The sequence below is a fragment of the Neopsephotus bourkii genome, unplaced genomic scaffold (genome assembly GCF_033783945.1).
Source record: "Neopsephotus bourkii isolate Nb327-2 ecotype Australia unplaced genomic scaffold, CSIRO-AGI_Nbou_v1 NB_284, whole genome shotgun sequence".
NCBI lineage: Eukaryota > Metazoa > Chordata > Aves > Psittaciformes > Psittacidae > Neopsephotus > Neopsephotus bourkii.
Genome location: NW_026900793.1, coordinates 1,599,947 through 1,623,971, shown reverse-complemented (window position 1 = coordinate 1,623,971; position 24,025 = coordinate 1,599,947). Strand labels below are relative to the sequence as shown.

Sequence of the window (24,025 nt, the reverse complement as noted above, 5' to 3'; positions counted from 1 at the left end):
CACCCTCTGAACCCAACTGGGGGAGTCGTGGCTCTGGTGTGTGAGGCCTGCCCCAGGTAGGGGGTGGGCAGGATGCTCCCTGCATTGCTGAGCAGGGCAGCCTGCAGGACGGCCCCGGCTGCGGTGAGTGCTCGCTGTGGGCACACTGGGCGCTACTGGGGTGTCTGTGAGGTTAACGGGAAGGGAGGAGAGGGTCCTGTGGTGAACAGAGCACCACGCAGGCGCAGCCTCCTCTGAGCCTATTTATATAACCCATGTGAAACCCAATTGACATCTCATCCATCTGCTGTGCCGCGTCGCTCCTCACCAGCACAGCGCGCCGGGGAAGGGTCTGAGCCCCGGCAGATCTGCCTCAAGCGTGAGACAGGTTGCTATGCAAACCCCGGAGCTGGTGGGAGGGCTGAGATGATGCTGCAGCGTCCTGCAAGGCTGCAGGGCACGCTGTCACCTTATCCTCCACAGCCAGCAGTAATGACACCAGGGGCAAGCCAGGAAGAGATGTGGATGCTCAAGGAGGAGCCTCCAAGGCTGCCCACTGTATGCGGGAGGACAAGGGCTCACCTCTGCCTTGTGCGTGGCAAAACCATGGGTGAAAGTGTTGGGCAAGGCCGTCTCTGCCTGACTCCTGGACCCAAAGCCAGTGCCCAAACCCTGCGGTGAGCCTGTGGCTTAGCAAAGGGAAGAAGGTAGGGAAATGTCCTCTGGGCTTTCCTGTGTTCTCTATTCATAACAAAACCGGGCTTTTCAGCCTCTCCCTCAAGCAGGCTGTGAGCCATGTGCTCACAGATGCTCAGTGCTCTGCTCGGGGCAGCTCAGCAGGGGCAGACGTGACCACAGGCCTTTGCCTCCCCTCATGTGTGGTCACTGAGACTGGGAGCGTGCTCCCTGCAGGAGCATCCATGGGCAGTGAGCGCGGGGCTGCTGCAGAGGGGTTGCTAGGAAGCATCTGCCTGCACACACAGGAGCTCCTTTCCCTATTGAAGGTGACTCACCCAGGGATCTTCGGACCTCTCTACCCAGTGATGCTCTGATCCAGGCTTTCAGCACTGAGGACTTCTCCTGGCCTTAAAAATAAAAACCTACTTTATTTTTTCCCTATTCCCTCGCAAATTGAGGCTTTCATGAACAGTTTGGGGGTAAACAAGCGACGCTGACACTGTGGAGGAACAGTTGGTCAAGTTTGCAAGAGATGGAGCCAGATCTAAATATGGCACAGCCTCGCTGGTGCAGAGCAGAAGGAAGGCAGCATATGTGTCTGAGCAGTTGGGTTGCTGCATACTCTGTTAGATTTCCTTAACATCAAGTGCGTCTCTTCCCTTTTCCTTTCTTTTTTAGCAGTAGGAAAAGGAGCGGAAGCTCACCAAAAATGTCTTTGGCGGAAACAAGGATGGGCTTCCAGGAGGTGATGGACCCTCCGTGTCCCCACTGGTTCAGCTGCAGGCAGATGAGTCTGGATGAGATGCTCTCCTGCCAGGATGACACCAGGAGGCAATGGCCATCTTCAGCTCATCTCCCACTCCAAAACGTGGCCTGGCAAAAGGCTTTTTCCTGTGTGACCTCCGTGCTGCTGCCAAGTGTGTGGGAGTGATGGAGGGGCTGCTCCAGTCCGTGTGTCACACAGAGCCCAAGACCTGCAAGAGGGAGAGAAGGTCACTAGTGCTCATCTGGAGATGCTGCACACCATCAGCCTTCCAACGGGACCTCTGCACACCAGCAACAAGGCGTCTTTCGCAGGTGCCCTGGACCATGCACTCAGAGCATCTCCTCCAAAGTCCCAGGCCACTTTGTCGACAGAGAAGCGGCTCGTCAGTGTGTTATGCAGAACGTGAGCTCCACTAAAAAGCCAATATTTGCCAGCAAATAACATATGTTTCTTTCTCTTGGTTTAATTGCCTCAGAGTCCGTCTCCTAATCTGCATTTTAGTTCAGAGGCCTCAGAATCCTCAGCACAGGAGAAAGAGCTACAGAGAAAGGATGAAACAGAGACAGATTCCAGAGCACTGGTTATGCTGTCTGGTGCGTTACAGCAATGCAGCTGCCTTAGAGTAGCACCCCAGTTTGCTTTCAGCTGTTCCTCCTGCCCTTTGAAGACCTGGGTGCAAATGACTATGAAGCAAAGTGCTCAGCCTGCTACTGGATGAGTAAGAGGCTGTTGGTGGAAGCTGCTTCAATGAAGAGGCTTAGGATGGTCCCTGACTCTCTGCATTCACATCCTGGGAAAGCAGGTGGAAAATGGTCCTGGTTTGGTTGTCCACTGCTCAGCTACTTCTTAATGTCAAATATGGGAGTAAAAAGAAGTTTAAGAGCTTTAATCACATAAAATGGACGTGCTCAGTGTTTGCATAAGGAGATGTTTCACATGCCCTTTAACGAGTGCTGAGATACATCTTGTTTCAAGGGGTAGAAACAGAGGAATATAAAAGCAGAATCTTCTGTGATGCAAAGCTGCTGCTTGTTTCCTGGTTCTGCTTAATTCATTTGTACAAATAGGCTTTTAATTCAGCTTAACTCAGTCTCTTTTCTCCCCCTGCTTCCCCTATGCAAGGCAAGCCCATTTGCGTCTAGGTTACTGGCAACCAGTATATCAAGCTCCCGCCAAGCATGTATTAAAATAAAGCTGCAATCTGCTGAAAAACAGGTTTTAAGATGGAAACAAATAATTAGAAACATACAAATTAGTGTGTGTGTGACAACAGGTTGAGCTCTGCACAGATTTAAACAAAGCTGCAATGGCAGGATGTGAGCGGTTCGAACCGGAGGCATGGATGAGTGTTGACTTCAGTGGGAGATGTGGGGAGGGAGCAAACCTGGGTGGGTTTGTTTAGGGCTGAGCATCTGAACTGTGAGATAAAATGGCAGCACTCGGGGGCTTTGTGTAACTCATGGCTGAGGACCAAAGCCTTGGATGAAGCAGGAGCTTTTAGCTGGTGGTACCAGTGCTGCTGCAGAGCCTTGCCTCCGCGCTGCTCCTCGCCTGCTGCCTGCCTGCACTGGTGCCCGTTCCTGGCACACCAGAGCTGCTTCGCTGGGAGGACTGGAAGCGCTTCCTCTGGTTCTGCAGCTCTGTTGTGGGGTGATTTATGCCTGCAGGCTCCAGTGGCCGGGCAGTGACCGGGGCAGGAGGCTCCCCGAGAGCCCTGCCCTTGCCCCTTGGCTGGGCGATGTCAGCAGCTCCCTGCGGAGATCCCATCGGCTGCTGGCAGCAGCGCTCTGCTCATTCACGGGCAGTGCTGGAACTGCCCCCCGCAGCACCGGCTGCGCTGCACACATCGCGATGGGAATCGCCTTGGAGACTGCTGCTCCCGTGTGCATTTGGGAAGCGTGAGGGAGCTGCGGGCCTGGAAACCCCCAGCACTGCCCCTTCCTCCCGCGGCACGGTGGAGCCCTGCGGCTCTCTGGCAGGGATGGGGCTCGGGGTGTTCCTTTGGTAAGGCAGGGGAAGGATCCTCGGGAGGAGAAGCCCCTACAGCGCCAGTCTCCAAGGAAACCCTCGGTGCTGCGTGGCTCAGCCTCTGCCGCACGCCCCGAGTTCGGGCAGTGGCTCACGTGTCCCAGCCTTGTGCCCGAATCCATCCTCCATCTGTCAGAGGCACTTCGGGAGTGCAAACGGCCCCGGTTTAGGAAAGGTGTGGGGATTTCCTACCCCTAGGTGCCACTTTACCTCGGAGATGCTGATGGTTGTGCTGGTGCACAGGACAAGCGGTGTTCTCCCATGAGCTCGAGAGAAACCAGCCCTATCTCTGTTTCGAATGCACATTCCTCACTGCTGAGCCTGAAAGGAGAAGCCTTTAATGCTCCCACACCTCCAAGCTTCTCAAGAGCTGGGAGCTGTGGTTGGTACCGGGGAGCTTGGGCAGCAGATCCGCTGCCATCAGCCCGGTAGCAGTGCCCGAGCCAGAGCGAGTCAGCCCCAGCTGTGGGGAAAGGAGGGCTGCCTCTGCCCACCGCAAGGCAGGAGGGGCAGGGCAGAGCAAGCAAGTCGCTACCTTAGAGGTTTCCAAAGCACCCTGGCCAGCAGCACAGGCGGGTTCACTGCGCACCCCCATTCGTACTGGAATGCTCAGACTTCACCTCAGTTTTGACCAAAAAACTGAGCTCTTTTCACCTCGATTAATTACAAACACAGGCAAGGTTTGCTTCGTTCAGGCTTTGCCCGTGCTCATCATCCCTGCAGGACCCTGCCTCCAGCCTGTGCCCAGGAGCTTCCTGCAGCCTCAGCTGATGAAAGGGAAAAGCGTGGATTCAGTGACCTTTGCTTAACTGCTGCCCACAGCCCCTGCTTGACATTCAAGGAGCTGAGTAAGTGCTGAGGAAGGTGCATGGTGATGGGGGTGATGGGGAAAACCAATGAACCTCAGTTGTTGGCTGAGTATCAGGGTGAGCCATGGTCTGTCCTTTCTCAGGAAGTCCCAATACACTTGCATGGTGGTGTCTCAAGAGGAACCAAGGACAAGAAACCTCTCTCCAGCTCCTCCCTGGCCTGGCAGAGAGTTTGGCCATAGTCTGTGTATTCCCAAGACCATGTTGTTGCCCAGAGCAGCAATGGAGTTGGAGCAGAGTGGGGTGCTTGGCTCTCTGGTTGATCACTGCGGGTGTCATGGGATGGGGTGAGAGCTGGGAAGGGACCTTGTCCTCACAACAGGGATGCTGGGAGTCACGAGGAGGTGGCTTGGTAATTGGTGGAAGGGTAATTCTTTGTGTTTTATATTCTGAGCCATTTAAGGTTATTTTAGCTCCCTTGCCAGTTTATCTACTGCACTTGCAATGGTCGGAAGTGTTCTTTTATTTTGTTTTCTTTGCTTTTAATATGAAAACTGAGCTTTTGGGGTTAGGGAGCAGAAGCTTGGCCACAGAAACTGACAGCCCTGGGCTGTGCCTGGCCATGAAAGTCAGATGCCTTCGCTGGACATCTGGCTGCTTTAGCAACAGATAGCAGTGAAGGGCACTTCAATATTTATCCTGAGCTAAAAAAACAAGCAGAACAGAGAAAAACACACAAAGTAGGCCATGAAAACAGGGTTTGTGAACAGCTGAGATCCGCTCCTAATTAATAGCAGTTCCCATCCCAGAAATCATGCCATTCAGCAAAAGTTAATCATCTTTGCTCATACATACAATACACTTCGAGAGAGAATGAGTCACCCTCATTGAAATGTCTGATGTTATGAAATCCAGTGTGACTGATGTAACAGACCCGGCTCAGCTCTCCAAGTTGGCCGGGCACACCAGCAGCGAAGCACAGCCCGTGTTTAACTTGCCTTCAGTGAGTTCTGCTTGCTCGTACCCGGGCTGGATCCCAGCCTTAGGTGCCTCAGAGCAGAGGTCCCACAGGCTGAGGGTGGGCAGGAGGTGCTGGTGTCACCAGGCCCTGGTGGTCCTCACCGGGGGGAGCCCATGGAGCCCATCCCCACCCCAGGGAGGAGCCCATGGAGCAGCTCTGCACAGGGGCCCTGCTGCTGCCGTGCCTGAGCACTGGGGTCATCCCCAGCTCCGCTGGGTACCGGTGCCAGCGCTTCCATCACAGTGCTCTGTGCCTTCCACCATCCACAGCCCTCAGGATTTACTCTGCATTCCTTGGTTCAGAGAGGAGCACAGGTTGAATTCAGCACTGAGATCCTGCCTTGATACCGGCTGTTCCCTCTTAAATTAAGCATTGTTACCTGCAACCACTTCCTTTTAGCACTGAAGCCATTCGCTTGCTGTTAAAATGTCACCATATGAATTACTGAAAGTAATTTAAATATTTAAAGACATCTACTTCAAGCCTGATTTTATTTGTAGCTCCTGAGCCAGACTCGCAGCTGATGCAGCAGATAACAGCTCGGTCCCGCTCCCCTGGGCCCTCTCCCAGCCCTTTAAATACATCCTTTGCATTTCCAGCGCCTTTCACCCAACGAGTCTGGGCTCTGAGATACTCCTTTTCTACTGTCACATTTGCTTCTATCTTTGAGGCCTTGCAGCCCTTCTACGGTGGGTGTGAATCCCTTGGTAGGTTCCTATCCCATCCATCCATCCTTGGCTGCCCTTCTGGGACATCTGCCCCATAGGGCAAACCCTAGGAGATCTAGCATCAGAAATGCCAGGTCCCCAGCAGAAAAGACAGCAGCACGCTCACATTTCATGTTTTCTGAGTAGAGATCTCCCTCCCTAGACAACCTTTTCATTTCTCGTTATCTTTATGAATAGCTAAAAAAAAGGTATCATTTCTGGCACATTGGCCATGCTGCTGAAAAGCTGTTCCTCTTCCACCTCCTCCTTCACCCACTCAGATGAGAAGCTCCAGGTAATGTTGGGGAGTAAATGAAAGGCTTTCCATGGGGAAATCAGCTAAAATAGTAAACAAAAGGCTAATTCTTAAAAGCAAAACAGCTGAAGATGTTACCAGGAAATCACGGTGATGAAACACTCCTGGTCCTCGGAAATTACCTTATATGCTCTTGGAAATTACCTCCTGACTCAACCGGCTTAATGTGTCTGACGCCACTTTGCTAGTAGCTTTTGCTTGGCCTGAATACCCATGGTTTACAAGGAAATAATGTTTCCCATGAGAAATGCCACCACCCTCACCCAGCCTCCCCTAGTTTTCCTAAGAAAGGCTTGGGTTAGGTGTGTGCTCCTGGGAGCAGCCTGCCCCAATGAGCTGTGCTCCCACCACTGTGTCCTCATGGGCAGCTGCTTTGCAGGGCCAGGGCTGACTGGCTGCGTGCTGAGCTGTGTGGGATCCAAGCCGGTCACCCCTCTGCCTGCCATCTCCAATGGTTGCCCTAATGCAAGGGCCCGGTTGCCTTTTAATCCTGCTGCAGGGACGTCCCCAGAGCGCTCTCCTGCAGGATGCCCTGCCCTCTGGAGATGAGCCTGGCTCCTGACGCAGAGCCGGTGACTCACTCCTCAGGATGTGCTTGCTTCAAAGCTGCCCGCTCCCCTCTCCATGGTCACTGCTCCAAGCTCTCAAATCGGGAGCAAAGAACTGGTGGCACACGGGCACAATGCACGTGTATGCTCAAACAGCACAAGATGCTTGCAGGATCCCCCTTTCCTTGTGTGTCCCCAGGCCACATCCTCCTCCCCTATCGTGGTCAGTGGTCGCACATCCTTTTCTCCTTTTCTCCCTGCTCCAATACTTGAGCTATTAAATGATGTGACCTCTCCCTGTCCCTACCAGCTTTGTACATGTCCTGGGGCCATCCCAGCTATAGCAGCTGCCTGTAAAAGCCAGGCAGTTGTTACAGCTGGGAAGGCTTCCCCCAGGTCCCCTTTGGCCACCAAAGCTGGCCCCTCCAAGCTACTTCCCAGCAAGCTCTGGACCCTCAGGAACCCATCAGAGATGGTGCTGTCAGCAGACACAGCAAGACACGTGCTGTCTCAGGCAGGATCCAGCAAGGGCCTTCCATCAGGATCACTTGTGCATTACTCCTTCATGCTAACACCACCCAGTGTCTTGTTTACTGGGGTTAGACTGGGCTGAAGGCCCAGCAGAGCTTCCAGGGCAGGCTGACCATAAGCCAGCAACAGTTTGGGCTGCAGTAGGAAGAACACTGATAGCAGGCCAAGGGAGAAGGAAGAAGGTTTTGATTCCTCCTTTGTCACCAAGCACTGCTGCCACTGTTGGAAACGGGATCTGCACCTTGGGGGTGTTTCTTGCCAGCTTTTGGGTCCAGGAAAATGCTGCATGAAGGGACTTTAACCCCATCTCAAGGGCTGGGAAGCAGGACACAGAGAGAGGGAAGGGACCTGCGCAGCATCACACCATTAAGTCAGTGGTGAGTGGGAAGGGACCAGTCTCTCTCCTGACACCTGTGTGCTGGATCATGTTCTTGCAGGTCACAGATGTGTACCCAAAAGCTGTGAGTGTACCCAAGAGCATCAGACGGGCTGGACCGGGGACTGGCAGCGATTGCTGAATGAGTTCACAGAGAATTGGAGCTTTGTTAAGTGCATTTAAAAGAAAGCAAGTGAAAAAGAGCCTGTTCCAAGAGCCACTTTGTGTTCAAAAGAAACCTCTGTTTCCTGGAAACTAAACTTTTTCTGGGGAAAAAAGTGGGGTTCAGCTGAACGTTCCTAACACTGGGAGGAAAACAGAAGTTGGTTTACAACGCTCTGAGAAGGGAACCAGCCCCTTGCTCCCAAAACGCTTCACAGAAATGCCTTCTTGGGGTTTCTTTTATGCTTTATTTTAATTTCAATGAGGGGTTGAAAAACCAGGGGACTTGGGCAGGAAAAAACCTCCAGGAACTAGAACATCTTCATGGATGACTGACAAACTTCTCAATGTAAACCAGTGTTGCCGCACCATGAGAGGCGAGACCTTAAAGTGGGGCAGGAGCCTGGGTTGCTCATCCATTCATAGCCACCAAATCCATCCAAACCAGAACAACTATGTGTATGACAAGCAGCATGGTGGGGGGACATGCCCTGGCTGGGAGACCTTCCTCCTCGTTGGAATGAAAAGGTATGAACTATAATTGTCTGCTTGCACCCATCCCAGGCTCTCCACATCCCTCTGCTTCCCCTGCCCCAAGCCAGCACCCTAAGAGCAGCTTGGGAGAGATGGGGCACAGAACTCACCGCTGGGCATGGATGGATGGGGAGCTGGGTTAGGGATGCAGAGCTGGGTGCAGCCTGTGCCCACTGTGCTCATTCACAGCCCCTCCTGGTGGGTGGGGAAGCTGCTTTCGCAGGTGTTTCCTGTGCAAACCCACACGAGGAAGCTGGCCACTGGGATCCTTAGGGAAGAACTGGTGCTCTGCAGGAAACTGCTGCGTGAAAGCAGCCTGGGAGAAGCTGTCGAGGAGCTGACGTGTGCAGGGCAGGCAGCCCAGGGTGCTGCAGAGCTGGGGAAGCGATGGAGACAGGATCAGAGGGGAGGTGCTCAGATAGCACCACCAGGTCCTGCACTCACTGTCTTGGGGCATTCCTCGCTTGTCTGACTGTTTTCCAAGGAGGAGAGGCTTTTTGGCATGCAGAATGAGGAATGATTGTAATTGGGGTATGTAGGTATATATTCAACTATACTCTGTGCAGTCTATATCCAACACATGTATGAGAGTAGATGTTGGCTTTTCAAGTCCATGTGTGCTCCGTCACTGCAGTGGCAGCCTTAGTGGTCTAACGCCAAAGGGAGCACTGGAGCTGCCCCCTCCTCTAATCCTCTGCAGGGAAGGCTTTGTAAGCATGGTAGCACACAGCTTCTGTACCTGCCCATTTAAAGCCCATTGCTAAAAGGATAAATAGTCTTAAACCTTCTCAAGTTCTCCCTCTGGAAGGAGCCTGGAGCACAGGAAGCAGAGGCAGGGAAGAAGGGAAGCCGTCATTGCTCAATGATGTTTTCCCACATTAGATTGGAGCTGCTGGTGGAGCCCATTGGGGCCCTTGGCTACTGGTTACTTATGAGCCCCCTTTTCTCTCCTTCGTTCCCTGGAAGTCATAGTGGCCTCCTGAGTTTTTGGCTATTCCAGCAGGGGGGAGATGCTTGTTAGGGCTCAGCATCCTCACAGGATGGAGCCCACCAGGGGCTTTGCCCTGAAGAGGGGCTGTGTTAGGAAGAGTGAATGTGTTCCCATCCCTGGGTTAGATGCCTGCTGGTGCTCCACAGGGCCTCTTGCTGCAGAACAGAGAGCCCTGAGCATGGATCCTCCCTCTGAGTGTTTGTGGGTGAAGGATTCACCAGGCCAAAGTCATCTGACGCTTCTCTTGGGGGCGGGTGAAGCTAATGAATCCAGATTAGGCTGCGCGGAGGCCGGGCAGCGAGCTTTCTGCTGAATATATATGAAGACAAATGTAAATTCTAAACTTTCTAGGGAGTATTTTTACCCTGGCTCAGTGCTAACGTTGATAAAAATAGTCACAAATTAGTGCAGGAGTAGAAAGCAAATTTGTGCCTTTCTCTCTCTTTTTTTTTTTCTTTCTGTTAAAACCATGCATCTATTTCTTCTACCAGGAGTTAACCTCTTACGTACATGAAGGAAACATGGGGTAAACCATCAACAAGTGCCCTTCCCTGACAAAACCACTCCTACCTCAATTAAGTCATTAGGAAGGAAAGCTGAAGTCAAAGAAAAAGTGTGTTAGGTTGGTTTTGGGTTTTTTTCTTTTAGGTAGAATAAAAGCCATTCAGTCCAAGGAATTCAGCACTGCAAGGGGATGTTAACATCACACCAGCCCCCTGCTTGGTTCTCTAGCAACCAAATGCCTGCAAAGGTGATGGGGAGGCACCAGCCACATTCCACAGATGTGAAGGCAGCAGTACAGGGAACTGATTTCCCTCAGCATCACAGAGCAAACCAGAACTACCCCGGGAGCCCAGGTCATGCAAGCAAGTTCCCAGCTGAAATACGGCTCGCAGAACATTGCCTCCAGCTGCCAGTCCATCCACCATCAAGCTGACAGGCAGAGCATCCTCTCTTGGTACTGATGGGTATTTGACCACAGGCACCTGAGACAGGTGAAGACAGCTGCTAGAAGGAGCTTAATAGCTTTATGGATTGTATCTGGGCCATGAATCATACCCGATGCTTGTTATTAGATGTTGCAAACAGCTGACTGAGCAATGTGAAGTTAAGTCCTAGGAAGGTTTATCTGCTACAGCTCGGAGTTGTTGGGGGAAGGGAGCTTTGGCAGCTGAGACTGGAAGGAAAATCTTTTTGGGGTGCAATGCTGCTGAGAAAGTGCCTGTTAAAAATGAAAACAAAAAGCAGAGGTGTTTTTCAGAGGTTTCTTTTGAAGAAGAAAATGTGGTTTAACTTCCAACCAGGTTCTGATTGCAAATTCTTCTGCTTGACTCTTCAAATCCTTGGGAACCCTAGCCCCCACCTCAGCCGTACTCAGACTCTGGTTGCTCTCTGGTGCAAAGTAGTGTCTGTCACATCCTTGGGAGCAATGCCACCGGTGTGCTAAGTCAGGACCTGGACTGAGGTTTGAGTAAACATCTAAGGATGCATTTACCTTGTGTTCTGCCATGATTCATGGGCTTTGTTTCTAAAACGCAAGACAAGGATCCAGGTGGAAAAGAGACATCAAAATACAGCCTGAGGGCTTGGCATTCGGAGAACGTGGGAGAAGAGTGGTGGTGGCAATGGAAATGAGGAACCTGAGATGGGAGCTGCATTGGCATCATGGGAGACCAGAATGGGTGAGCACAGAAGTAATCTGAAGCCAAGCTGACACGATGTGGCTGTGGGCATGGGATGTTACTGATCACCATCGAGTAGAAAGACTGTTGGAGGAGTCTTTCCACATCAGAACAACAGCCAGGAAGATACACACAACCCTGTGCATTAGAAACCCGACGCCAGCTGCAGTCATACAGCAGAGACGATGGCAGCCCATCTGTAGAGCAGTTACTGCTTTGTGCTGTCCTTGTCACAAGCACTTGGGGCTCTGGAGTTGAGTTAAGCTGCTCATTTCCAGACACATGCTGGTCTTATGGCTCTCAGCAGAGCCACGAACGTGGGGAGGCAAACACCTCCGAGACCCTTGAGCTGCCAGCCCTGCTGTGCTGAAGGAGGTGCTGGTGCACAGCATCCGTGTTTCGGGAAACCTCACGTGCACGAGATGCTTTCTCCTTGGGAGGGCACCTGAGGGGGATGCACACAACGCCCTGCAGAGCAGGGGGTTCTCTTTTCACGGGAGAAATCCCCCTGCATGGCAGCATCCCTCTGCTGCGGGGAGGACGCGAAGGGGCCGGGCAGAGGGATGCTGGTGACTCGGCCCGGTTTTCGGCCGAGGTGCATTTTGGAGCGGCTGACTCCAGAGGGCAGCACGCCGACAGGCTGGCACCCACCGGAGCCTGCCCTGCCTGTGCCTGCAGGGTGAACCGTGATCCTGAGGGCCCGGAGGTGGGAGGAGGATCCCCCCCGTGTCCCTCAGCTCCTGGCTGGGCAGGCAGGTGATGCCGCACCAGCGCTCACTGACGTTACTTTACTTTCGCCCTCCCCAGGGTGAAATCTGGTCTTGTCTCTGCAGGTGACGCGCCCGGAGCCGGTCCTGAAACTGGTGCGGTTGCTAATGCGACCGCAAAACGGAGGTGAAACGTTTCATCCTGGTTTCAGAGCACCGCCTCCTTCGGTGGGGTCCCTATGAGATATCTGGGCACTGTTTTCAGTCCACCAAGGGCTTTTGACCCAGAGTAAGTTCTTTGTAACCACCCTCTGTTCCCTGTATGAATTGAAGGTGCTTTGATAAGCATACTGAAAGGTCAGCTATTTTCACTGTGACTGGGGCTTGCATAAGAACCTCAACGTCCTCCGCTGCAAGAGCGGCGTTAGTAACTTCCTACTGCAACACTGAATCACAATAGCTTCCCACAGCAACCAGCAGTAAAAATAAACTGGGCAAGGGGAAGTGGACAGCTTCTGCTGTTCCGCTTTCTTGGGCACACTTGAGTCACAAAAAAAGCCACGTCGAACACGGCGCTTGTTTTGCTGACGCTGATGAAATCCACAAATGGTTCGGAGCATCCGAGCACAGAGCGTTTTGCAATAGGGTGCTCATCCTGCTCGCAGGGCTGTGTTGTGTCTGTGTTTTCATGAGGATCCAGACTTACGAATAAGGCTAAGAGGAAACAGGGAGCCCAGCGTATACGAGTGCTGCTTTGGTACTAAAGACAGAGAAAAACGTCCTCTTTGGGATATTCTGTGTGTCAGTGTGTGACAGTGGCTCTGTTACGGTGTCAGTAGTAGATCTTGGCTTTTTGGAAAAGCAGATCCTGACTGTCTGAAAAGTACCTTGAAATACAATCCAATTTGTACTTTTTGTCTGAGACATCATTTGTTCAGCACAGTTTTAAGCTGTGTTACAACTATGGTGCTGTGTGTGTGCACGTTTGTTTGTGTATTTTAAAGAACAGTATCTTTCCTGTTACACAAGATACAGCCCAGGTCTTGAAACGCAGCCAGCTGGGAAAAAGCCCTGTCAAGAGGGTCGGGCCAAGGTTTCAAGGCAAGGCTGGGCAGAGCCTTGAGCTACATGGTCTAGGGTGAGGTGTCCCTGCCCATGGCAGGGGGTTTGAGCTAGATGATCTCAAGGTCCTTTCCAGCCATTCTATGATTCTATGAGACACAGTCAGGTTGCCAGGCCTGGGAATCAGCTGGTGAGGCAGATCCTGGCTCTTCCCTTTGTAACAGTGTTTGCTGAAGAAGTTTATAGTGAGACACCAAAGAGAACAGAAGTTAGGGCAAAAAAAGAGAATGTCTCGTTTGTCCCAGAATGGGGAAGGGGGAGCTGTTCCCTCTCTTACTCATGTCCATGGATATTTGGAGAGCAAGGGCTTGTAGGATAACCCAGGTGAGAAAGGACCACAGGAGGGCTCTAATCAAACCTCCTGCTTAGATCCAGGTCAGCCCTGAGGTCAGACCGGGTTACTCGGGGCTGTTCTGAGTCTGATCTTGAAAACCAACAGGGGGGGAAATTGCACAGCTCTCTGAGCAGCCCATCAGTGTTTGACTGCCTGCATGGTGAAAATAGACTGCCATGGAAGCAGTTCACACAAAACCACATTTTTAATGTCATCCTCCTCATTAAAAAGAGAAAGATCAAATCTATTTTGTAACAGGAACAGTTTGTGTGAGGCATGGAAAACTTCTGGAACCAGGGGACTGATTCACATAAAAAGGCATGTAAAAGATGGAAGGAAACCAGAAGGATGCCTCCAATTACATTCCTGCCTTGAAATTTCAGTATTGCGGCACAAAAGGTTTGTATTTTTAGTAGTGGATAGCAATGGGGAAGCTACTCTAAAAATAAACGAGAACGCACAGATAAAATAATCTATTTTGAAGCTCAGTCTGAGAACGAAAGTGACTCCGGAGGCTAATGAGTGGCAGTCAATTTAACTTCGGAACTGTGCGTTGCTGTCAAAGACCGAGGCAGGGCTGGGCATGACCCACTCAAAACCCACGCAGGCTCCGCACCGCCTGCCTGTGGGCCGCGTCGCTTCACTCCCAGTCCTTTTTCCTGCACTTTTGGCTGAAAACAGGGGGAAGGCGGTGGGAGGCATGGCCCGCCGCGCCAGCACCGAGTTCGCGGCCCCCCGCGCGCCTTCCCGCGCTCTGCCCCCGCCACGGGCGCGGCGCGGGCCCCGCCCCCTGCCCATATTGGGCTAACCCGCTTTCCGCCGCCGCGCCTCATTGGCGCAGGGGGCGTGGCCGGAGGCGGTGACGCGCGGCTGGGGGCGGAGCCTCCTCTCGGGGGCGCGCCGCCCGGTGCGTGTGCGCGGTTCCGCGCTGAGGCGCTGCACGCCGGCCGCGGCGGGCGGGGCTTGCTGCCGCTCGGCCGGCCCCGCTGCCCGCCCCGCCTCCCGAGGCATGACACGCCGAGCCGCCGGCGAAGCCCCGCTTTAATTGAGGCCGCCGGGATGGGGCGCACCGCGTAAGGCAGAGCGGGGGCCGCCGCGCTCCGGGCCGCAGGCAGCGCGTACCCAGGGCCGTACGGAGCGGCGCCGCGTCCCGCACAGCGCTAAGCTCACCCCGGGCCGGAGCCGGGAGGAAGCAGCGGAGCCGGAGCCGCGTCCGGCCGCCGCGTGGGTGGCCGGTGGGGCCGGGCGCTAGCGGCCGCCGCTGCCGAGCCCCATGAAAACGCAGGTCTGGGGGAGCTCCCCGCGGGCGCCCATGGCTGCGGCGATGCCGTGCAAGAGCGCGGAGTGGCTGCAGGAGGAGCTGGAGTCGGGCGGCGGCCGCTCGCTGCTGCTGCTCGACTGCCGCCCCCACGAGCTTTTCGAGAGCTCGCACATCGAGACGGCCATCAACCTGGCCATCCCTGGGCTCATGCTGCGCCGCCTGAAGAAGGGCAACCTGCCCATCCGCTCCATCATCCCCAACCACGAGGACAAGGAGCGCTTCGTCAAGCGCTGCAAGGCCGATACCGTGCTGCTCTACGACGAGGCCACCGCCGACTGGCAGGACGGCGGCGCCGCCACCTCCGTCTTGGGGCTCCTGCTCCAGAAGCTGCGCGATGACGGCTGTAAAGCCTATTACCTGAAAGGTGAGCTGCCCCCAGCCCTTTCTGCAGCCCTTGTACGGCTGTCCCCCCCCCCGTAGCTCCCGGACGGCCCCTGCATCGCCATCCCTTGCGCGGCCGGGGGTGGCTGGGTTGTTATTATCCTCCGCATGATTTGTTTGGATGGTTAGGTACGTACTGCGCGCACACGCGCTGCATCCCGCTTTAATCCCCCGCACAAAATGGTCGCAGGCTGGAGGCGCTGGGAGCGCTCCGCTCCTTCCTGCCTCCCCTCCCCTCCCCGGCAGCAGCAGCAGCAGCGAGCCCCCAGCCCCGCCGCGGGGGCGGCCCCTCCGCTACCCTGTCCCGAGCCGACCCCGGCCGGGCGCCCCCCGCCTCCGGTCCCGGAGAGCCTTCCGAGGGCTCCCGGCGCTGGGCTCCCCTCCGGAAGCGATGCTCAGTTTAGTTCTTGATGTGGGGAGGGGCCCTCCCTGGTTTTATTTTGTGCCCCCCATCTCCGCTTGGGGTTCTGCCCCTCTTTCGCTGGCAATGCTGGCGGGGCTGGTCCCCCGGGCCGGACGATGGAGGAGCGGGGAGCCCAGGCCCGCAGCCCGGGCATCCCCTTACGAGAGGGCGTTTTGTTTTGTTTTTCTTAATGTTTTCACGTCTATATGCCTGTATATACACGTTTGTAGGTATATTTGTATGTTTGGGGTTTTTTGGTCATTGAAAGATCTCAGCGGGCCCCCGCAGCGAGCTGGGCAGAGCTCACAGCTGGGCTGCTGGGAGCCTTCCTCGCAGTGCGGTCGCTGGGTGGCGGGTTTGAGGCAGGAATAGCAGCAGAGCGGAGGCGTGTGTGTGTGTGTGTGGAAAGTTGCCACTTGCAGCTCTTTAAAAAGCATTGCTGCTTCTCCATAGCCCCCTTTTTGCGCAGCCGGGGGAGCCCCTGCGGTGACGGGGAGGCAGGCAGGGATTGGGGGACCAGCCTTCAGGGCTGTGCTGACAGCACCTTAAAAAAGGTGACATGGAAGGGATGCACATACACAAGCAAGCACGGAGGTTGAGCCCGTTCCCCATCATCCCTCCGTTCCTTGCCAGTGCCAGAGGGTGAGTCCCTATCCTATCCCGATTTGGGGTTTCCCTATGGCTCCTTTGCTGTGTTTTCCCATGTCTCTCCTCATCCCTGGGAGGAAGGAGCAGCTTTGCAGTTACTCCTAAGCTCTCCCGTGGGCAGGGGAGGAGCTGAGCCCCTCTCTCTGCCTTCTTCCAGGAGCCTCGGTGGGAAATGTTTCCAATTAAAATTCCAAAATGGCTCCTCGGCGCTGCCTGCCGGTGCGGGGGGAGCAGGAGGAGGAGGAGGAGGAGGACGAGCCTTTCTCATGAATGGATGTGGCAGGAGCTGTCTGTCCTGCGCAGTGACCCGCCACAACCACCGAACCCACTAACAAAGTTTCCAGGAGGCCTTTCTAATGAAACCATTTGTCAGTGTCAGAACCGATGGCTGAGCCATGGTTTAATATTGCCTGGAGAGGAGGTAGATCTGGGGGGGTTTTGCTTCCCTGCCTCTGCCTTCCTTCCCAAGCTATTGGGGTGAGAAGCTGAAGAGCTGAAGGGTCCCATCCCTCCTCAAGCCTGCTGTGGTTTGGGTGAAGAACCAACCTGTGACACTGCTCTGTCACAAAATGTGTTAGTAGTGTGCAGGTTACTTAAGACCTTTATTCCTGCTTGAAGGAGAATGCTTTTTATTGGGTTTTACTGCCTGGGCTGGGTATTTGGTGCTGGTTCTTTATCTTTTTAGATGCAGATACTTTTTGTGACCAAGTGGCATAATAGCTCTTGCCTAAACTGCCCCAGACCCATGCTGCTGAGAAGCAGAACAAGGCAAGATTGTCTCTTGCCATTGATTTTATTTTTGGGCTTTTGTTTCTTTTGTGATTGAGATTTGGACCTTATTTGTCACAAGCAATATCAAACTTTGTAAGAAACACTCTGGTTTCTTGGGGCCTGTTTGGGCAGTAGCAGTCTGCCCAGGGAAGATGAGAGAACAGGGAGATGCCTTTCTTGGCGTGAAGTTGAAGGCTGGCAAAGACTTAGCTAAGTAACATGTATATATGTCCATGTAGAAGGGACTTACCATTCTGAACAATAAAACATCTTTTTCTCTCTGCCTCTCCCCTCTCTCCTTTCCCTCTTCCCAGGTGGCTTTAACAAGTTTCAGACTGAGTATTCAGAGCACTGTGAGACGAACCTTGACAGCTCCTCACCCAGCAACTCCCCCCCAGCATCTGTCCTTGGCCTGGGAGGGCTGCGGATAAGCTCTGACTGCTCAGATGGCGAATCCGACAGGGAACCCAGCAGTGCCACGGAGTCGGATGGGAGCCCCATCCCTAACAATCAGCCTGCCTTTCCGGTCCAGATCCTCCCTTACCTGTACCTGGGTTGTGCCAAAGATTCAACCAACTTGGACGTCCTGGGCAAATACGGCATTAAATACATCCTGAATGTAACTCCCAACCTGCCAAACATGTTTGAGCACGACGGAGAGTTCAAGTACAAGCAGATCCCCATCTCAGATCACTGGAGCCAGAACCTCTCGCAGTTCTTTCCCGAGGCCATTGCTTTCATTGGTAGGTAGTTGGCAGAACATCTCTTTTTGTACTCACTGCTTGGGAATGTGGCAAGCTGCTTCCCAGGGCTGTTGCTCATCTCTAGCCTCACCTCTCTGGGGCACAGCATCAGCTCATGCTGCCAAGGTGGCACTTCTGGTCTGTGTCACCTGGCTGGGTTCAGGGAAGCCTCCCCTTCCAAAATTCAGCCCTCTTACAGCACCTCAAGTTACCCGCAGGTGTGAGACCAGCCCCTCTGTCTCTTGCTCTCCTATGGTATTTTCAATTGTGTGGAATGGATGCAATGAGGCGGTGGGGAGCTCCTTTGCCTGCTTGCTTGGAGGAATGAGTGATGATGGGAATTGCATTAACATGACTGGCACCAGCAATTCCATAGCCCCAAGTGTGGTTAAAATCTGGGAGGGGGGGGAGAATGTTCTTTTCCTGAGGGGATTTGCTAGTCTAGCTGTGATCCTGCTGTAAGTCTCCCTAGCATAACTAACTCCTTGTATGGATGCTGCTCCCAAGGTAAGTGTCAACACAATGAGTTAGTGATTATAATTACACTGCAAAGCTCAGCTGCCCCTGAGAGGGCTTTGGCTGGTCATGGGGGAAGGCTGCAGGGAGGCAGATCTCTTCTCCCAGGCTAGCACTGGCTTTAAAACATGCTTCTTATTCTGTGAGAAGTGTCTGTTGGGCTGCATAGGGATGTACACTTGCAACATGAGCTGTGCTGTCTGCTCGTGATGGTCGTTAGCCTAATCAGTTCTGATTTATGGGGGGCAAATGGCACAGGTAGTCATTACCACCATTAAAAACCCGATGGCTCGATATCTGATTAAAGACATTGGTACTGGTAAAGGAGAGGGGGATCTTTTCCGTCAGGCTGAAATCTGTGCAGCCTGTTTCAGTGTTGCTTCGTTGACCCTGCTGTATGCTCTTGCTGTGCTGTAAGGCCTGAAATGGGGCAGGGCAGTGGCAGGTCCTCGGCTGCTCTTCAGCCATCCTAAACCCCTGGTGTCCCTGTGCTCTCCTTTGCCCCCAGCTTCTGTCCTCCTGTAACATGACTGTGGTCAGAAGCAGCTTCAGTGGGGCAGCAGGGACCCATCTGATGTCCTGTCTGCACTTCCCTCATGGACCGTAGTCAGGGGTGAGGCGTTTGGGATCTGTCGGCTCCAGTCAGCCGACGGCTCTGTGAACACTGCGCTTGTGCTCCAGTTAATGACAGGAAATGGAGGATTACCTCACTCCAAAGCCAAACACCAAGAAATGCGGCGCAGGTCAGATGAAAAGCAAAAATGGCTCAGAAAAATGTTGAATGGGGAGGGCTGGGTACACAGGGGGGTGATTCCCCGCTGTACTGGAAATTCTCGCCTGGTTTTGGAGGCTGGGGCAGAAAACCTGTTGTGGCTCTGGTCTGGGTTTTGTTTTGTCTCTGTCTTCTTTGCCCTTCCCTGTGCTTGTGATGCCAGAGTGTCTCTTACCCCTGTCTTTGCCTGAGGATCCTCTTTCTCCTGCCACCGTCTCCCTCCCTAACAAGCTCTCAGTCAAATGACTGACTTCAAATAGGGCTGCCCAGAAGTAAGCAGTGCTGGGTACTTGCATGCATTCAGTGCTCTCAGTGGCGTGTCCCTCTTTGAGCACTAAGATGTCGATTCATAAAGGGATCACGCTGTTCCGGCTGTGCGAGAGACAATGAGTGTGTGTGTGCTTTTCAATCGGTGGCAAGGGAGGGGAAATCTCCTCGCTGTTCTCTCGCCATTTTTTGGTCCAGCCTGCATTCCTGCTCCCTGCTACCATTCATCCTAAGAGGCTCCTCCAGCACAAGCGTTTGTTTGTAGTGAAGGGCATTTCTGTCGATCCTAAACAACGATTTCACAATAAGGGAAGTTCCTGCACTTCAGGCTCTGCTTCAGTTCCCTTTGACTACATTCACGTAACTTTCTAGTGGAAGGAGGACAAGAAAAGCAGAAGAGAATAGCTTGTGTGGTGCTGGGCTGCAGCCCCACATCGAGTGCCTAGCCTTCCTTGGTTAGTTGGTGTTGAGGTGGGTGTGCTGTGCCTGACCGCCAGCATCTCCCTGGAGCTGTTGTCTCCAGCTCCGCCTGCCTTCTGTGGGATTTTCCATTTCTCTGTTTGAATAGAGGGTACTGATGCTCCTGAGGCAAGGGATGCGTTGCTAGGCTTGATTAATAACACTCGAGCACGTGAGATGGTTGGTCTTGCTGCGCGGTACAGCGATGTGCATCTTCACCGTGCAGTGGGAACATCTCAGAAGCCCTCTGGGGAGAGATGTGGGTGTCAAAGGGCCATGAGATGTTGTCACTAGGAGCTGGGATCCAGTTCTGGCAGTCATCCTGGTCCTGGGAGCTTGCAGCTGCCACCTGGCCCTGCTCCAAAGCCATGCGTTTTTGGTGCAGAATAATAGACTCCCCCTTCCCCTTGTCTTGTTTCAGATGAGGCCCGTTCCAAGAAGTGTGGGATCCTTGTTCACTGCCTCGCTGGCATCAGCCGATCCGTAACAGTCACTGTCGCCTACTTGATGCAAAAACTCAACTTGTCCCTGAATGACGCGTATGACTTTGTGAAAAGGAAAAAATCCAACATTTCCCCAAACTTTAACTTCATGGGCCAGCTCCTGGACTTTGAGAGGACTCTGGGACTCAACAGCCCTTGTGACAACCGCTCGCCCAGCGAACAGCTCTACTTCACCACCCCTACCAACCACAACCTGTTTCAGCTGAACACTCTGGAGTCCACATGAAGGGGGTGCTGCCTGGTTGGGAACTCGAGCATCAAATGGCTTCTCTTGAGCATTTCAACCCTTACAAAAGTATCTGTCTTGCCAGGCGGCTCTGAAACGACTAGCTTCTCTGGGCAGAGGTGCCTGATCGCTGCTTTACGAAGGCTAATGCCGTTCATTAGTATCCTGATCAAAGTGGTTTGAAGAGGTAGTCTTTTTACAGGGGGTTATTTAATATGGGCGATGTTACAGCGTTTTGAACGCAGCTGTCACCGGCAATAACCGCTTTCCTGGGTGCATTGGGACTGTCAGAACACGCACATGTGCGAAGAGCTACCAGGGGTTAGCTTGTTGTGGAAAGCGAGGAGATTTATGCACTTGGAAACCTTGAACAAAAGGTGTTGGGCCAAGACTGTTTTAAAACCCAAGTTTACTTTTATTTTTTTCTTTTTGATTAAAAACAAAAAAGAAAAGGTAGATCTTACTCGAGCTTTGGGTTCAAACTCTTTTTAAATATGTAAGTTCCTGACTGTTTGTACAGACGAGGTTGCAAAACCAGTATTTTATTCTGTTTCTTGGTTGATCATTTATTATTTTTTTTTAATCAAATGTTTATATTGACCAAATGCATTTTGCACACTTTGTGAAGCCTTGGTATGTCCTGGCATATTACTGGGTACTCCAGAGAGAGAAACATGCTGCTGCTGTTGTTGTTAGCATCTGGTAGGAAGCTTTGTTATGTGTGAAGGCCAGTTGGGCTTAAACGCAACCCCTTCACCACTCCTGCACTCACAATCACAAACTGCACTGATTCAGCCAAGGTGACTAAGCCGCAAGCTTTCTTTAATGCCACCTCTGCCAAAACCAGTTTGCTGTTGCCAGAGGTAAAACTCTTGCAGCCTCCAGAGTTGGTAGAAGCATGTCTGAGCCCAGCTTCATTCTCTGCTGCCTGTTGACTGACTTAACGTCATCCAGCTGGCCCGAAACCATTCCAGCTTCCCGAGTACAGAAGGTAGTTGTGATGCTGGCGTTTCTTGTGCACACTCGATCCTTTCCCACGTGTGCAGGGCAGAGGGGGGAACCCAGCGAGCGCCTGGAGCAGAGCAAGGATTGTGTAGCGGGACGGGACTGAATCGTCACGCATGGAGCGTGTGAGGGGAGTGAAGAGATGTGGAAATGATGAGGAGAGCGTTGTAACAGAGTTTTTTTTATATATATATATATATATATGAATATATAAACTGGCAAATTCTGAGATGATTGGAGCTTTCAACAGAGGTTCTGATTTTTTTTCTTTCCTCTTTCAAATAACTTTATGCTGTGCCTTCTATTCTGAGAAGACTTGTTTATATTTCTGGCTAGTGTTTGGCAAACACCTTATACCAAGCTGGGAGGGGAGGAAGTGGTGATCATTTCTGGGAGGAGGGCAGAACGGAGTTGGAAATTTCTTTATTGGCTGCAATGTAGTCCCTCCTTTCTCCCCCCTCCCTGTCCACTTTAACTCTCATGTAACTGAAAAGAACAAAAAAAAAAGCCACGGATTTTTTTCTAAATATCCAGTTTTTTGTACTTTTTTCAAGAAAAAGAAAAAAAATTAAAAAAAAAGTCCATCTGGAGGAATGTTTGACGCTGTCACATCCCGAAACCGGTCTTTTTTTGTTAAAGATGTTACCAGAACGTTGGAATGAGCTTCTCTTTCTTGTTTTCTGGTTGTTTTTTGTTCGTTTGTTCATTGAGTTTTGTTTGCAGCGATGTTGGGATCGTGGGTCATTGGAAGTTAGAATGGGTGTAAGTACAGTTGTGAGTGAGAAAACTGAGAATATCCTATTTGCATCTTACCTCATGGAGGAATTTATTTTTTCAGGGATTTTTGGACAGTGTATCTGTATTGCATTACAGCTAAGCTGGTTTGTAAAGGCTTCCTGTGCTCTTAGTGGTCTTTCTTCTTTAAAGAAAAAAAAAAAAGAATAAAAAAAAGATGCATCTTCTGATTAGTCCAAGTGAGAGCTTGTTAGTGAGGAATGGTTCTGCTTTCTGAGTTATGAAGGAAAATCGGACCCTATATATACTGATCCAATATTGGGACTTTGTTTATATTGCAAATAAATATTATTTTTTCTTTAAAACTGATGTTTGTGTCAGATGCTTGTTCTAGCCTCTGCCCTTCCAAGTTGTGCTGCTCTTTCCCATTGTTTTTATGGTCGATTAGTGTTCTTCTGTGACCATGAAGAGCATTTGCTGGGCAGTGTTCAAGTGGGGTGTTTGGTTTCATGCACAGCTTAATTTTTAAGACCGGTGGTAAAATGGAGAGGGGGCGGTGGAGGGGTGAGGAGAGGGATAAGGGGGTATTGGATAAACTGGAGAACAAAGAACAGCTTGAGAATGGGACTGGCTTTCACCCCAGCCATTCCTCTGCGCCAAAAATAAATAGATAAACTAAAGGCACTTTTGTTCGCTGTTTAAGCGTGGCCTACAAAGGCATGGAAAGGCCTTTCCCACAACTGTTGGGATAGCAGACTTCATTTCACTAGGAAAGCAGAAAGTCTTGGCCTTGTGGGCAGCCACCTGATGACTTCTGGGTCTCCCAGGGAATGCGGGAGCCCCCTCCTGCATCCTTGGGTAGGGGCCAAGCCTCAGGCCATGGATGCAAGTGGTTGGTGGGAAACCTGGAGAGGCTGATGAAGATGCTTAGGTTGAAATGTGGTTCCAGGCACCTGAGTGCAGCTCAGCTAAGGGAGCAGTGGCTCCTCATGCTTCTGCTTGTAGCTTGGCAGGAATGGGTTTCCCCCTCCTCCCCAGTGTTTTTTGCTTTAATACAGATGGCAAGAAATGAAATGACTATCTGTTCAATTGTTCAGTTCCTCAGCATGTGTTGCCTTGTTCTTCTAACCTTAGGGCCTGAGTACCAAAGATGGCTAGTTTTATTCCTGCAGGAGCTCAGGCTGGCAGGAGCAGAGCCCATTGCAGAGCAGGGGCAGTAGTTAGAGGCTAAAGCAGGAGCCAAGGGAGAGTGTGTGTTTATTTACTCCTTGACTGCATGATGGGAATCTATGTATTGATTTAGAGATCTATTTGTGCCTTGACAAATGAGAATCTACCAGGTATGCGGGGAAAAGAAGACCTTTAGGTTTTCCCCTGTAATTACATGGTAGAGTAGCTCTTGAGGAAGGTGTGAAACCATGCTGCAGGCTGGCTGTGCACTGATGGAGCGTAGAACAGCTTGTCAGGTGTATGGCTATATTTGCTTCCATCTAATTTCCTCTTAGGATTTTCTGCTAATTCTGGTTCTGTGGAATAGGATGTTAGGAGTTAGTTCTGTAAGCACATTTGCATGGTAGTTGTGTTGTGGCTGGCTGGAACAGCACTGCTGCTGCTTGTGACAGCCTCAGTGGAAGAACTGGTGTACAGGCAGGTCCCTATGGGTACCTGGCCCTGGGAGATGAGAGTCTGTTGTAAGTGTGCCACCACTGCTGCACTTGAAAGCCCTGCTGCCAAAGGAAGGAGGTGGCTTGTCTGAAAACCATCCTGCCATCTGCAAAAGCTCTTTCCTCCCTGGACCCAAAGGAGTCTTTTCCAAGCTTCCTGGCCTTGACAGCAGGGAGCAGCCAGCATGGCTGGTCCTCAGCCATCAGTGTTTTGTTAATGTCTTGCACCATGCTTCTTGGCTCAGAGGGGTTTCCTTGGAGACCCTGATGTCTTGTAATTTAGTGAGAAGACAAGAACTGACATCAGGAAAGGGACAATG

General features: G+C 52.2%; 1 protein-coding gene and 1 long non-coding RNA gene across 2 annotated transcripts; both read left to right on the top strand.

Moving 5' to 3' along the window:
- Positions 1-414: 414 nt before the first annotated feature.
- Positions 415-2,637, top strand: LOC133208775 (uncharacterized). The gene is made up of 2 exons (XR_009724509.1): positions 415-686; positions 1,336-2,637. It is a non-coding gene; the product is annotated as an uncharacterized LOC133208775 (long non-coding RNA).
- An 11,690-nt stretch (positions 2,638-14,327) lies between these two features.
- DUSP7 (dual specificity phosphatase 7) lies at positions 14,328-22,410 on the top strand. The gene is made up of 3 exons (XM_061347013.1): positions 14,328-14,976; positions 17,130-17,558; positions 19,994-22,410. The coding sequence occupies exons 1-3, from the start codon at positions 14,565-14,567 to the stop codon at positions 20,299-20,301; spliced, it is 1,149 nt and encodes a 382-aa protein (XP_061202997.1). The 5' UTR covers positions 14,328-14,564; the 3' UTR covers positions 20,302-22,410.
- The last annotated feature ends 1,615 nt before the right edge of the window (positions 22,411-24,025 follow it).

Excerpts from the sequence above, each read along its gene's own strand:
- DUSP7 (XM_061347013.1), top strand. The coding sequence starts at position 14,565 with ATGAAAACGCAGGTCTGGGGGAGCTCCCCGCGGGCGCCCATGGCTGCG. Across the intron at positions 14,977-17,129 it reads TAAAGCCTATTACCTGAAAG|GTGGCTTTAACAAGTTTCAG; the intron begins GTGAGCTGCCCC and ends CCCTCTTCCCAG. Across the intron at positions 17,559-19,993 it reads CGAGGCCATTGCTTTCATTG|ATGAGGCCCGTTCCAAGAAG; the intron begins GTAGGTAGTTGG and ends GTCTTGTTTCAG.